Source organism: Mobula hypostoma, chromosome 21 (genome assembly GCF_963921235.1).
Source record: "Mobula hypostoma chromosome 21, sMobHyp1.1, whole genome shotgun sequence".
In the NCBI taxonomy this organism is placed as follows: domain Eukaryota; kingdom Metazoa; phylum Chordata; class Chondrichthyes; order Myliobatiformes; family Myliobatidae; genus Mobula; species Mobula hypostoma.
Window position 1 is genome coordinate 55,676,111 of NC_086117.1, and position 15,019 is coordinate 55,691,129.

Sequence of the window (15,019 nt, forward strand, 5' to 3'; positions counted from 1 at the left end):
TCAACAAAAGATATGACACCCAACGGTTCCCAGCTCTAAACTGCCGAAAACAAAGCATGACTACAGAACTAAAGCCTTTGCTTTTACCACACTCCCGCCCACGTGACTACCATGATAAACATAATAAATGCGCAGCATGCAATACAATGCAGGTGCACAGCTTCCACAAGCACCTTGAGTTCATTGGCCATAAATGGTTGATCTGTCACGGAATCCACTTACAGTGGATTCCGGTTAATTGGGACACACTGGGGCCATGGAAGGAGATAAAAGGTATAAAAAAGACAAGCTACCATTTAACTAAGTAGCATATGTATTTAAATGGAATACAGAGCAGATTAGAACACTGCCAATGCCTCTACAGTACTATAAATCTGTGTGTTAGGTCCGTCTTACACACACAAAATACTAGAGTAGTGGTTGACAACCCGTCGATCACGATCGACCGGTCGATCTTTGAGACTTTCCCAGTAGATCCCGAAAAAAATCAAAAATAAATACACAAATACTGTTGTAATGTGAGCATTATAAAAATAAGTAATACTAATGAGGGTAATAGTAATTTAGCAATAGTTTCACTACCGAAAGCTGTTTGTAAAGAGAGATTGTTTCTGGGTTGCGGGGTTTTAGTTCCATTCTTTCTGCCCAGTGCGCATGTGTGTGGGTCCCCCGCCATGCGCCGCGTTTTCAGCGTAGCTTGTGCTGCATCAAAGTGACCAATTAGAATAGATAAGAGTACAGACTATCGCAAACATCAATATACGGCAGTGGTCCCCAACCTCCGGGCTGCAGACCGATACCGATCCACAAAGAATGCAGTGGTGGCCGGGATGCACCCAGCACATCTTTAAGAAAAAAACCAAAATAAACAAACTAATTAATTAGGTGCCGCCCAGCACGTAAGTGTTGGCTCAGATCAGAGGTGACGCAGTCGGCAACCGCCTCTGATCTGGGCTGGCATTTACGTGCCGAGTGGCACCTAATTAATTAGCTTGTTCATTTCGTCTTTTTTCTTAAAGATGCGCTGGGTGTGTTCCGGCCACCGCTGCGTTCTTCAGGGCAATGTATCGGTCCGCGGCCCGGAGGTTGGCAACCACTGGATAAGAGTACAGACTGTCGCAAACATCAATATACGGCACTTGCTTGTGATATCTTGCAAGTTAGCTAGCTAGCATGGCGGAGGCTCCATGAAAGAAGGCGAAAACGTACAAATTCCACCCAGAATAGGAAGAGGAATTTCTATTTACCTTGGTGAAAGACAAGTGTGTATGTATGTTGTGCCATCAAACACAAGCACTGACTAAAAGAGAGAATCTGGAGCGGCACCACAACACCAACCACCTGAAATTTAAAGCCACCCACCCCCCAAAGAGCGCAATTCGTGCCTGGAAAGTTGAGGAGCTGAAATCGGGGTTGAAGGCCCAGCATTCATTTTTCACAAAACATGCTGCTCAAAATAAGGCTGCTATTGAAACATTCGTGTAAGTCACCTTTTGGCTAAACGCAAGAAGCCTTTTGCAGATGGCAATTTATTCAAGGAAGCAATGGCCATTACCGCAGAGACTGTTTTTAATGACTTTAAAAACAAAAAGGACATCACAACTGCAATACGTAATATACTGCTTGGCCCTGCAACAGTGACAAGGAGGGTAGAGTCACTGTCAGAGGACGTGGATCGACAAGTGTTAAAGGACTTGTCACTCTGTGAATATTTTTCACTATAGTTCGATGAATCCCTGGATGTAACACAAACAGTTCAGCTTGTTGTATTTGTCAGAATGGCTTTCCAGGATTTTACAACAAAGGAGGACTTCCTCACTCTTTTGCAATTAAAGGAGAGAACGAGAGGTGAGGATATTTACAATGAGTTTTAAAAATATGTCCGTGAAAATGACATCCCCATCATTAACTGGTGGCAATTACTACTGATGGGACCCCAGCAATGCGTGGTGTACGCGGTGGTTTTATAGCACTAAAAGTCAGTGCCTACTTCGGGTCAACTTATCTATGTGAAATTGCATTTTCACAGATGAAAATGATTAAATCTAAGTACAGGAGCTGTCTTACTGACAGACACCTCACAGACAGTCTCAGACTAGCTATCTGTAGTTATGAGCCAAATTTCAGAGAACTAGCAGAAAGTATTCAGCCCCAGTCATCACACTGAGTGCAACAATCATTTTTATTTATTTATTTTTCGTGTTGAAATAAAATTAAATAATGAAACTTAGAATTAAAGGTGTGAAGTATTGTAATATTCTTAAAGAAAAACATCTATGGCCTGTTTGATATGCTAGTTACAGTATTTTCTTGTGTTAATTAATTTGAAAGTTTGACAAAAGTATTTTGTGTAATTGAAATACAATTAGCCCAAATAAAAGGCCTCAAATTGGAAGTACAATCTGAGCTGTTTTTTCTGTAAACTATTTAGTAGGTAGATCTTGCCTTTCACTAAGGTCGAGGTAGGGGATCTTGGGCTTAAAAAGGTTGGTGACCACTATGCTAGAGGAACTCAGCAGGCCAGGCAGCATCTATGGAAAAGATTAAACAGTGGACGTTTCGAGCTGAGACCCTCCACCAGGACTGAAGAACGAGGATGAGAAGTCAGAGTAAGAAGATGGGGGAAGGGGAAGAAGAAATACAAGGTAGGTGATAGATGAAACCGGGGGGTGCTGAAATAAAGAGCTGGGAAGACATTGGTGAAATAGATAAAGGGCTGGGGAAGGAGGAATCTAATAGGAGTGGACAGAAGGCCATGGAAGAAAGGAAAAAGGGAAGAGTGAGGAGCACCAGAGGAAGGTGATGGAGATAGGGTGAGAGAGGGATATGGGAATGGTGAAGAGGGGGTGCCATTACTGGAAGTTTGAGAAATTGACATTCATGCCATCAGGTTGGAGGCTACCCAGACAGAATACAAAGTGTTGCTCTTCCAACCTGAGTGTGCCCTCATCCCAGCAGTAGAGGAGGCCATGGACTGATATGTCGGAATGGGAATGGGAAGTCGAATTAAAATGGGTGGGCACTGGAAGAACTCACTTTTTCTTGCAGACAGGGCTTAGGTGCTGGGCGAAGCAGTCTCCCAATCTACGTTGGGTCTCACCAATATACGGGAGGCCACGTCGGATGCACCAGATACAGTGGATGACCCCAGCAGACTCACAGGTGCAGTGTCACCTCACCTGGAAGGACTGTTTGGAGCCCTGAACAGTAGTGAGGGTGGAGGTGTAGGGGCAGGAGTAGCACTTATTCTGCTTGCAAGTATAAATGCCAGGAGTGAGATCAGTGGGGAGGGATGAATGGACAAGGGCGTCGCATAGGGAGCAATTCCTGCAGAAAGTTGGAGTGGAGGAAAGGTGTGCTTGGTAGTGGGGTCCCATTGGAGATGGCATAAGTTTTGGAGAATTCTGGAGAGTAATGGAAATTATGCTTTGCCCTGCACCTAAGTTCGATCCACCAGTAAAACGGTGGTCTCCCAGTGGAAACACATTTTAATTCTACTTCCCATTCCCATTCTGACATGTCAGTCCATGACCTCCTCTACTGCCAGGAGGAGACCACATTCCGGTTGAAGAAACAACACATTATATTTCATCTGGCGTGCCTCCAACCCGATGGCATGAACGTCGATTTCTTGAAGTTCCAATAATGCAACACCCCTCCCCTCTCACCATTCCTCTCTCTCACCTTATCTACTAAACTGCCGATCACCTTCCTCTGGTGTTCCTCCCCTTTTCCTTTCTTCCATGGCCTTCTGTCCTCTCCTATTAGATTCCCACTTCTCCAGCCCTTTATTTCTTTCACCAATCGACTTCCTAGTTCTTTACATCACTCCATCACCTCTCCCTGTTTCACCTATCACCTACTACCTTGTGTTTCTTCTTCCCCTCCCCCACCTTCTTACACTGACTTATCATCCTTGTTCTCCAGTCCTGCTGAAGGGTCTTAACTTGAGATGGTGACTGTTTACTCTTTTCCACAGTGCTGCCTGGCCTGTTGAGTTCCTCCAGCATTCTGTCTGTGTGTGTTGCTTAGATTTCCAGCATCTGTAGATTTTCTCTTGTTCTGTGTTCTTTTTACTGTAAATGAACAAAATTAGCACAGACACCAGGTGCAGGTAATGGACTTTATACAATGCTTCCAATGATTGCATCCTCCAAATCTTCTTTTTCATTGTAATGTACAAAGTAGCTTCAAATTTTTCATCTTTCCTAACTTGTTGAAGTAGTGAAATTGTTTCATTTTCACTCCCGGCCGTTTCTGACATCTCCATGCTGAACTACAGTGAGCAAAACAGTTCTGAATTGCCTTGCTGCTTATTTCTTGCTAACTATCAGTGACAAAAACTACTACCTTTTGAACAGAAGCGCATGCAACTGACGCTATTTAAAAACATCGCTCTAAGCACAGTATAGTGTCTAACAGCCATGCAAAAATCAATTGCAATAAAATTCTGAAGAGCTTTGCATGAATTTACCATGAACAAATTTTAATTGGATTGGTATAACCATTCCCAGATCCTGAGAGCATAACCTTGATCTGTATTTAGAGCAGAAGGCTGGGTTTTTTCTTCGCAAGCAGAGCAATAAATGAAACAAATCAGGAGGTGGATAATTGGTAAACGAATTAACACATTATACATAAAATATATTGGTTGTAATTGTTTGAAATCCTTTTAGGTTCAGAGGTAAATTTAAAGTGAGTCAGCTGAGTACTAGCAAGAGTGGAATACAGCCAAACTCCTACATCAGAGCATTTTTGCTAACAGACATTCACACCACAGGTAAAGCCCTCCCCACCACGGAGTACTTCTACACGGAGCGCTGTCGCAAGACAACAGCATCTTTCCCCCACTGTCCAGTCCATGCTCCCTTCTTCTCCATGTTACTTTCTTCTTAGGACCCACACCATCAGGTTCAGGAATAGTTATTATCCCTCAACCATCAATCAGGCTCTTGAACCAGTGAGGATAGCTTCACTCACCCCAACATTGAACTGATTACACAACCTATGGACTCACTTTCAATGACCCTACAACTCATGATCTCAATATTTGTTATTTCGTTCTTTATTATTATTACTTTGCTTTTTCTTTTTTGTATTTGCAGCTTGTTGTATTTTGCACATCAGTTGTTTGCCCAGTTGTGCAGTCTTTTCATCGGTTCTAATGTGTCTCTTTGTGAATGCCTGCAAGAAAATGAATCTCAGGGGAGATTCACAGTGATTTTCATAGTAAATAAAAAGAGACCGAATAGAATCGACCACCCAGATGGACAAAACCCCATCATCAAAAGACAACAAGCTGTGCCAATACAAAAGGGAAACAAAGTAAACAATAAGTATTGAGAACATGAGATGAAGAATCCTTGAAAGTCAATCCATAGGTTGTGGGAACAGTTCAGTGTTGGGGTGAGTGAAGTTATCACCTCTGGTTTAAGAGTCTAATGGTTGAGGGGTAATAATTGTTCCTGAACCTGGTGGTGTGAATGCTGTGGCTCCTGTACCTCCTTCCTGATGGCAACAGTGAGAAGAGAGCATGGCCACAGCTTATCCCACTCACTCCAGTTGCAGTTGTGTCAGAAACATTAGATGGGGAACAGTGTCAATATAAATGAGCCTTTTAATAATATCCTTGTTACTTGTTCTGTCCAGGCACTGAATAGCATTGAGCAGGAGAGTGGTGATCTCAGTAAAGCAGAGTTGACAGCAAGGAATGAACACGAAGGTGGTGTTGACAAAGCCACAGAGAAGCGTAGGTGTGTGAGCTACGAGGAGCCTACCTACCTGGACGGATTGGCAGCACTTGTGGAGCAGGTGATTATTTTTATTTCTTCTGGTAATCTTTATTCATTGAGCCTTACGGAGGATGTAGTTTGGCCCTTCATATCTAAGCCAAACCATGTGAAGTATTGAATGCACTCCTCCCTGTCCCCCCGCCCCCACCCCAGTGTCCTGCTATTTATCCAGTTACCTCTACTTGTTATACATTGGTATTGGAAGGATTTGGCTTTAGTGATAAAGTTGGAGGATTTGGTCCCCATTTTGAGGCACCAGATCAGTTTAAAACTATATTGCTATTGACAAGTAAACTCTAATGATATCAAAACCCCACTGAATCAGAATCAGGTTTAATATCGCCGATGTATGTCGTGAAACTTGTTGTTTTGCGGCAGTAGTACAATGCAATGCATAATGAAAACTATTTAGTTATAGTAAGTACTGTATATATAGAAAATAAATAAGTAGTTCAAAAGGAGAGGGAAAAATATTGTAGTGTTCATGGGTTCATTGTCTATTCAGAAATCTGATGGCAGAGAGGAAGAAGCTGTTCCTAAAATGTTGAGTGTGTGTCTTCAGTCTCCTGTACCTCCTCCCTGATGGTAGCAATGAGAAGAGGACATGTCCTGGGCAATGGGGTTTCCTAACTGCAGCAAGCCCTGTTCACCAGCTGCCCTGTGCTCACTCGCCTGCCTGCATCCAGTGGCCCAGCTATCAGGCAGTGAGGTGTTAAACAGGGGCCACGGAGAGCTGGCCAGTTTCTGTGATGTCCACAACTCTGCAGTCTCTTGTGGTCCCGGGCAGAGCAGTTGCTGTAGCAAGCCGTGATACATCTGGGCAATATGTTTTCTGTAAAAATTGGTCAGAGTCAAAGGGGGTGTTTCAAATTTCTTTAACCTCTTGAGAAAGTAGAGGCACTGGTATTTTTAGCCATGGCATCTTCGTTTGGTTTAACCATCTCTTGTACAAGATGTAACCGTGGTGTTACTGCATTGTTAATGTATATATTTTAAAGGCTGGAGGACAATTTCTTTACAAATTTATTGTATTGAATATCCCTGGAGCCTTTAAAATTCATTACTAGTTTTAATATCTAATGATGCATTCTTCTTGGAATTGTTTGAATATTTTTTTAGCCAACAGGCACAGTTGGTTCAGCATGACTGTGTTAACTGCAATAAATTATTCTTTATTTGTATCTTCAGGGAAAGTTTAATCACTGAGTTGCTTACAGCAGAGTCCAGCACTTCGTACCAATTCACTGCATACATTAGCAGTCTGAGTCACACTTAAACACAAGAGATTCTGCAGGTGCTGGAAATCCAAAGTCACAAGAACAAAATGCTGGAGGAACTCAGCAGGTCAGGCAGCCTCTATGGAGAGGAATAAACAGTCGACGTCCTGTTGATGGGTCTCGACCCGAAACGTCAACTGTTTATTCGTTTCCATAGATGCCTGCTGAGTTCCTCTAGCATTTTGTGTGTGTCCGTCACACTTACTTAGTTTTACTAAACTTTATTCCTTATTTAAGAGCCTCTTAAGACCCTCTATGTTGTATCTGATTCCACCACCACCACCCCTGGCAGTGCATTCCAGGCACCCACCACTCTCTTGTGTCTTTAAAAAAAAAATTGCCCCGCACATCCCCTTTGAGCTTGCCCCCTCTTGGATTAAATCAATGCCCTCCAGTATTAGACGTTTTGATCTTGCGAATAAGATAGTGGTTGCCGGATGATGACATGATATCTGTTTGGGAGAGTTTTTAAAATGGAAAAACCTTTGGACTGGGGCAGTTACACTCTCTCTACCTCAGAACTCCTGGTCCAGTGGTACGAACAAGTTTCACAAACTGGGATCCTCCTTGGTTGTAGTGGGTGACTGTGCACCTTCTGTGCCTCGTCATGCCCTTTGCTCTCCAGAGAGTGATGCAGAACTGCCTTCCTTGCTTTGGATCTCACTGTAGATCTTGTCCACCCAGTCTGTTGGCGCTGACTTTGTGTGCTAGGACAACCATGGCCCTCTCTCACTGGGGTATAAGGCCTATGGCTACCCTCACCTGGTTTAGCCCAACTTTTAACTGGGGTATGGCTGCTGTCTCATGCAGACAGCTACTTGGAGCCACAGGTGAGAGCTGAGTGTCCAGTGGGGACTAAAGGTGAGTGAGCTTCCCTAGAATGGACATGACAAATCCTTTCACCAGAGGTGCTTGCCCTCCCACCATCCCATACACCCCAAGGGGAGAAAAGATACAGATACAGGCCATCTATCTGTTCCTCTCTTATTGTTATAAACCTCTGTCTGATCTACCCTCAGCCTTCTGTTGGCTAATTCTCACCACCTATTCACAATTAATGCTGATGGTGCAACTGCTAATGTCTAAAATCTGTGCTGGGTTTTGTCACGAACATGCTCCCTAATGTTAGATTGCTGATGCAGCCAATTGCTTGTGGTTTTCTTAGTCAGGGTGTGAAAGGTCATGGCGAGAAGGCAGGAGATTAAATCAACCACAATAAAATGGTGGGGCAGACTTGGTGGGCCGAATGACCCAAATCTGCTCCTATATTTAAAGCCCTTTTGCATGACCAAGTTTAGAATTAACTGCATTTTTATCTTTGTAAACTTGCCATTGGGAGAAAAATTGCTGACAGTTTGTAGGTACTTCATTACTGATGGTTTCTAGCTGTTCATCAGTGACTTATGACAATCCGAATAGAATTTGTTCAAAATGCTGCAGGAACTCAGCAGGTCAGGCAGCATCTATGGAGAGGAATAAAGAGTCAACGATTTGAGCCAAGACCCTTCATCAAGTCTTGATGTTATTACTCTGGATTTCCAGCATCTGCAAAATCTCTTATGTTTAGAATTTCTTCAGGGTCTCTTTATGCAAAGCATTTTTGAGGTTAATTGCAATTGATGGTGCAGCTATTTTGAATAAGTACATTCAGACTGGACTGAATGGCATTTCATTGTATTACCATCCACATGGGCTTCTCAGACAAGACAATTATTTACTGCCTATCCTTAATGCTCTTGAAGTTAGTGGAGCTGCTGCCATAAACAGCTGCAGTTTGGAGGAGATGCTCCCTAAATACGGGTGGTGGGGTGGAGATTTATCTCTACTAAAGGAGGTGCAAGGTGCTCCTTCCCTCCACTAGTCTGAAGGTTACCACTGGGCAAGGTGTAGTGCTTGCTTAGCCCCTGATCAGGGTTACATGAAGCCATGGGAGCGGATGGTGGACGGTCGTATGAGCAGCTAATGCATATCACAAGTACTGGTTATGCAGCCAGTGACACCAGACAGACAATCTCTGAAGATGATCTCTCAATCTCTCAATCTCTATTGATAATGGCTGGGGTCACCTGTCTTGTTAAGACACTGCCCAGAAGAAGCAATAGCAAGCCACTTCTGTAGAAAACATTGCCAAGAGCAGTCATGGTTACGGATAAGACCGTATTCGCCCAAATCAAAACGACATAACACATGATGATGATGATGACTCTCTAAATGCTCTTGAGCAGAGACATCCAGGTTTAAACCCATCGACAACGAAGGAGCTCATAGCGGCGTGTAACGTGGATGAACATGGAAGTAGTGGCATTTCCTCTTCATCCTGCCCTAGTGGAGTAAGTTAGTGCTGGACCTGTAGGGTGAGCTTTAATTAGTGTGACACTTCCAGCATGGGGTGTTGAAGTCTGGCGGTCAATCCCAGCGGCCTCTATAAGGTGTCTGTACATCCTCCCTGTGGAATGTGTGGGTTTTCTCTGGGTGTTCTCGTTGCTTCCTAAAGTCCAAAGACATACTGTTAGTAAGTTAACTGGTCATTGTAAATTGTCCCATGATTATGCTAGGGTTAAATCAGGGTTTGTTGGGGGTTGCTGGGTGGCGTTTCTTGAGGAGCCAGAAGGGCCAATTCCATGCAGTTTCACTAATAATAAATACCCAGCTCTGTAGCAAGGTGTTCATAGTCCATTGTTATATTGTCATGTTCCATTAGTCTAATCAGACAGAGAGGGTATTCACTTCTCCAGTCTACGTGTCATGCTCAGTGATGGCTATGCACTTTGATCCACAACCCATCAACACCAAGTGCTGGCATTGACATCAATCCATTCTTCAGAGTACTGGTTGAATAAATGTTTCTCCATTACTGCATGAAGCTCTAGCGGGTCGTACAGGACAACACTGCCTTCAAGATATAGACTGCAGGTAGATCTCTCCATATAGTTGTTTCAAGAATAAGCTTTTAACATGCTAAATGAACTATTTCTAGTTACAACAGAACTTCCTGCCCTTACTACAATTGTATTCTCACGAAGTCCTTGCTCTGTTTTTAATAGAAGAGCTGAAAATTAGCTGTGAGCACCTTAAACTTTTCCAATTATGCACTGGTTCCATTGCTATCAATGTTACTGGTTTATACCAGATACGTTCAGCAATATAATGACTCTGTGAAATTTCCAGTCTGAAATTGTGTTTTGTTTTCATGCAGCTTACCCCAGTTGAAAAGTACGCAATGAATTATTTAGAGCTGACACAAGCGTTTATCACACCAGCAGAGCAGAAACTACCTGAAGTAAGTAATTATCCACGTGGAATGAAAGGACTCTGGTCTGAAACTGTTCCATGATTCTGACTATGATGGAGAGGGATATATTATTACTCTTGAAATCTAGTCTAGAGACCAGTATAAAGTTAGTTTCTGTTTCCAGTTGCTGAGAATTGGTTCTGGATGTTATAGATTTTGGTTTTAAAGATGGATATGTAGTTGGTTTTGGGTGGTGGTGGAGGTACATCTTTATCAAAGGAGGTGTAAGGCGCTCCTTCCCTCCACTAACCTGGAGGTCCCCCTTGGGCAAGCTGTAGAACCCGCTTAGCCCATCAGATCATGATAGCCCACCTTGTACGACATGGCACATAACAAATATAGTTGGTCAATTAACAGATATACAGCATCGAGGGGGGCCACGTGGAGTCTTGGTATGGAGTAGACGTGTGTCCCGGGAGCTGCGCCTACCTTCACCTTTTGCCTCACCCAAATAGCAGTTAATTCTTATTTTTTAAGTGACTTATGTGAGCTGTAACGGGCTGAACGAAATGACGAAGCCAGGTAAAGGGAAGAAACAAGAAAAGGGCGCGGGAGAAGCTAAAGTCAATGCTGCTAGGGCCCCGGTCCCAACTACCATTGAAGTAGTCCTTGTGGTGGTAAACAAACTGTACAGTTTGGTAGACGGGAGACATGCAGAGCATAATAAGTCAATCATGAACCTAACAGCGGCTCTAACCAAAGTCAGTAAACGTGGTTCTTTAATGGAGGATGCCGTCGAATCGTATGAGAGGCGAATGGAAGAGTTGGAGAGGCGGCCAGAACACACAGCTACAGGCTAAGGTGGATGACCTTGAAGCTCGGTCTCGCCGTCAAAACATTCGCATTACCGGGGTTCAGGAGAAAGCCGGAAACAATAAGCCGATGGAATTTGTAGCCACGGTTGCTTCCGAAGTTGCTGGGGGAAGAACATTTCCACCAGCCGATTGAAGTGGACCGTGCCCACCAGAGCCTAGCACCTGCTAAAAATGACAGGCCAAGAGCTATTAAGGTGCCAGGGTCAAAGATGTCTCTGATCGATTGCATGACATTCTGAAGTGGGAGGGTGACCAGCCAGATGTCGTGGTGCACATCGGTACCAATGACATAGCAAGGAAGAGTGAAGAGGTCCTGGACAGTGAGTATAGAGAGCTTGGTAGGAAGTTGAAAAGCAGAACCTCAAGGGTGATAATCTCAGGATTGCTACCTGTGCGAGGTGCCAGTGAGGGTAGGAATAGGATGCTCTGGAAGAGGAACAAGTGGCTGAGGAACTGGTGTAGGGGGCAGGGTTTCAGATTTCAGGATCATTGGGACCTCTTCTGGGGCAGGTGGGACCTGTACAAGAGAGACGGGTTACACTTGAACCACAGGGGGACCAATATCCTTTCAGGGAGGTTTGTTAGTGCTATTGGGGAGGCTTTAAACTAGATTTGCAGGGGGATGGGAACCAGAGTGCCAGAGCTGACAGTGTGGCTGGGGTGAAAATAAATGATATTGAAAGTTTAAGCAAATCCGCTGATAGAAAGGTTGTGAGTGGTGGTAAAAATCTTCTGAGGTGTATATATTTCAATGCTGGGAGTATTGCGGGGAAGGCGGATGAGTTGAGGGCGTGGATTGACATGTGGAATTATGATGTTGTAGCAATTAGTGAAACTTGGCTACAGGAGGGGCAGGACTGGCAGCTTAATATTCCAGGGTTCCGATGTTTCCGATGTGATCGAGGCAGAGGAATGAAAGGTGGGGGAGTAGCATTGCTTGTTAGGGAAAATATTACAGCAGTGCTCAGGCAGGACAGATTAGAGGGCTTGTCTACTGAGTCCTTATGGGTGGAGCTGAGAAACAGGAAAGGTATGGCCACATTAGTGGGATTGTATTACAGACCACCCAATAGTCAACGAGACTTGGAAGAGCAAATCTGCAGAGAGATAGCAGGCAACTGCAGGAAACATAAAGTTGTGGTGGTAGGGGATTTTAATTTTCCATACATTGATTGGGATTCCCATACTGTTAGGGGTCTAGATGGTTTCGAGTTTGTAAAATGTGTTCAGGAAAGTTTTCTAAATCAGTATATAGAGGGACCAACTAGAGGGGATGCAATATTGGATCTCCTGTTAGGAAATGAATTAGGGCAAGTGACAGAAGTCTGTGTAGGGGAGCACTTTGGTTCCAGTGATCATAACACCATTAGTTTCAATTTGATCATGGACAAGGATAGATCTGGTCCTAGGTTTGAGGTTCTGAACTGGAAGAAGGCCAAATTTGAAGAAATGAGAAAGGATCTAAAAAGCGTGGATTGGGACAGGTTGTTCTCTGGCAAAGATATGATTGGTAGGTGGGAAGCCTTCAAAGGGGAAATTTTGAGAGTGCAGAGTTTGTATGTTCCTGTCAGGATTAAAGGCAAATTGAATAGGAATAAGGAACCTTGGTTGTCAAGGGATATTGCAACTCTGATAAAGAAGAAGAGGGAGTTGTATGAAATGTATAGGAAACAGGGGGTAAATCAGGTGCTTGAGGAGTATAAGAAGTGCAAGAAAATACTTAAGAAAGAAATCAGGAGGGCAAAAAGAAGACATGAGGTTGCCTTGGCAGTCAAAGTGAAGGATAATCCAAAGAGCTTTTACAAGTATATTAAGAGCAAAAGGATTGTAAGGGATAAAATTGGTCCTCTTGAAGATCAGAGTGGTCGGCTTTGTGCGGAACCAAAGGAGATGGGGGAGATCTTAAATAGGTTTTTTGCATCTGTATTTACTAAGGAAGCTGGCATGAAATCTATGGAATTGAGGGAATCAAGTCATGAGACCATGGAAACTGTACAGATTGAAAAGGAGGAGGTGCTTGCTGTCTTGAGGAAAATTAAAGTGGATAAATCCCCGGGACCTGACAGAGTGTTCCCTCGGACCTTGAAGGAGACTAGTGTTGAAATTGCGGGGGCCCTGGCAGAAATATTTAAAATGTCGCTGTCTACGGGTGAAGTGCCGGAGGATTGGAGAGTGGCTCATGTTGTTCCGCTGTTTAAAAAAGGATTGAAAAGTAATCCGGGAAATTATAGGCCGGTGAGTTTAACGTCAGTAGTAGGTAAGTTATTGGAGGGAGTACTAAGAGACAGAATCTACAAGCATTTGGATAGACAGGGGCTTATTAGGGAGAGTCAACATGGCTTTGTGCGTGGTAGGTCATGTTTGACCAATCTGTTGGAGTTTTTCGAGGAGGTTACCAGGAAAGTGGATGAAGGGAAGGCAGTGGATATTGTCTACATGGACTTCAGTAAGGCCTTTGACAAGGTCCCGCATGGGAGGTTAGTTAGGAAAATTCAGTCGCTAGGTATACATGGAGAGGTGGTAAATTGGATTAGACATTGGCTCGATGGAAGAAGCCAGAGAGTGGTGGTAGAGAATTGCTTCTCTGAGTGGAGGCCTGTGACTAGTGGTGTGCCACAGGGATCAGTGCTGGATCCATTGTTATTTGTCATCTATATCAATGATCTGGATGATAATGTGGTAAATTGGATCAGCAAGTTTGCTGATGATACAAAGATTGGAAGTGTAGTAGACAGTGAGGAAGGTTTTCAGAACCTGCAGAGGGACTTGGACCAGCTGGAAAACTGGGCTGAAAAATGGCAGATGGAGTTTAATGCTGACAAGTGTGAGGTATTGCACGTTGGAAGGACAAACCAAGGTAGAACATACAGGGTTAATGGTAAGGCACTGAGGAGTGCAGTGGAACAGAGGGATCTGGGAATAAAGATACAAAATTCCCCAAAAGTGTTACAGGTAGATAGGGTCGTAAAGAGAGCTTTTGGTACATTGGCCTTTATTAATCGAAGTATTGAGTATAAGAGCTGGAATGTTATGATGAGGTTGTATAAGGCATTGGTGAGGCCGAATCTGGAGTATTGTGTTCAGTTTTGGTCACCAAATTACAGGAAGGATATAAATAAGGTTGAAAGAGTGCAGAGAAGGTTTACAAGGATGTTGCCGGGACTTGAGAAACTCAGTTACAGAGAAAAGTTGAATAGGTTAGGACTTTATTCCCTGGAGCGTAGAAGAATGAGGGGAGATTTGATAGAGGTATATAAAATTATGATGGGTATAGATAGAGTGAATGCAAGCAGGCTTTTTCCACTGAGGCAAGGGGAGAAAAAGAACCAGAGGACATGGGTTAAGGGTGAGGGGGGAGAAGTTTAAAGGGAACATTAGCGGGGGCTTCTTCACACAGAGAGTGGTGGGAGTATGGAATGAGCTGCCAGACGAGGTGGTAAATGCGGGTTCTCTTTTAACATTTAAGAATAAATTGGACAGATACATGGATGGGAGGTGTACGGAGGGATATGGTCCGTGTGCAGGTCAGTGCGACTAGGCAGAAAATGGTTTGGCACAGCCAAGAAGGGCCAAAGGGCCTGTTTCTGTTCTGTAGTTTCTATGGTTCTATGGTTCTATTGCGAGGCTACACCACTACCAGGTTAAAGAGCTGGTGCAATGGTTGTCCTGGGAGAGAGCTCTGTTGCTATATGACGGGCGTCCAGTGTTCATTTACCTGGATTTAACCTCGACTACCATGAGGAAATGTCAGGATTTTCAGCACATTAAGGAGAAATGCAAAGCCAAGAAAATTAAGTGTGGATTCCAGTATCCGGCGAGGTTTGTGGTTACAGTTAGCAATAC

The 15,019-nt window shown here is 43.8% G+C and overlaps 1 protein-coding gene across 13 annotated transcripts in view; it reads left to right on the forward strand.

Annotated features, from left to right (window-relative positions):
- The window catches only part of ep400 (E1A binding protein p400), a 241,688-nt gene that overhangs the window by 162,750 nt on the left and 63,919 nt on the right, over positions 1-15,019 (forward strand). For all 13 annotated transcript variants that reach the window (XM_063074069.1, XM_063074066.1, XM_063074065.1 and 10 more), the window contains 2 exons: positions 5,650-5,811; positions 10,266-10,349. In XM_063074069.1, the coding sequence (XP_062930139.1) occupies positions 5,650-5,811; positions 10,266-10,349 (246 nt within the window). The remainder of the gene's footprint in view (positions 1-5,649; positions 5,812-10,265; positions 10,350-15,019) is intronic.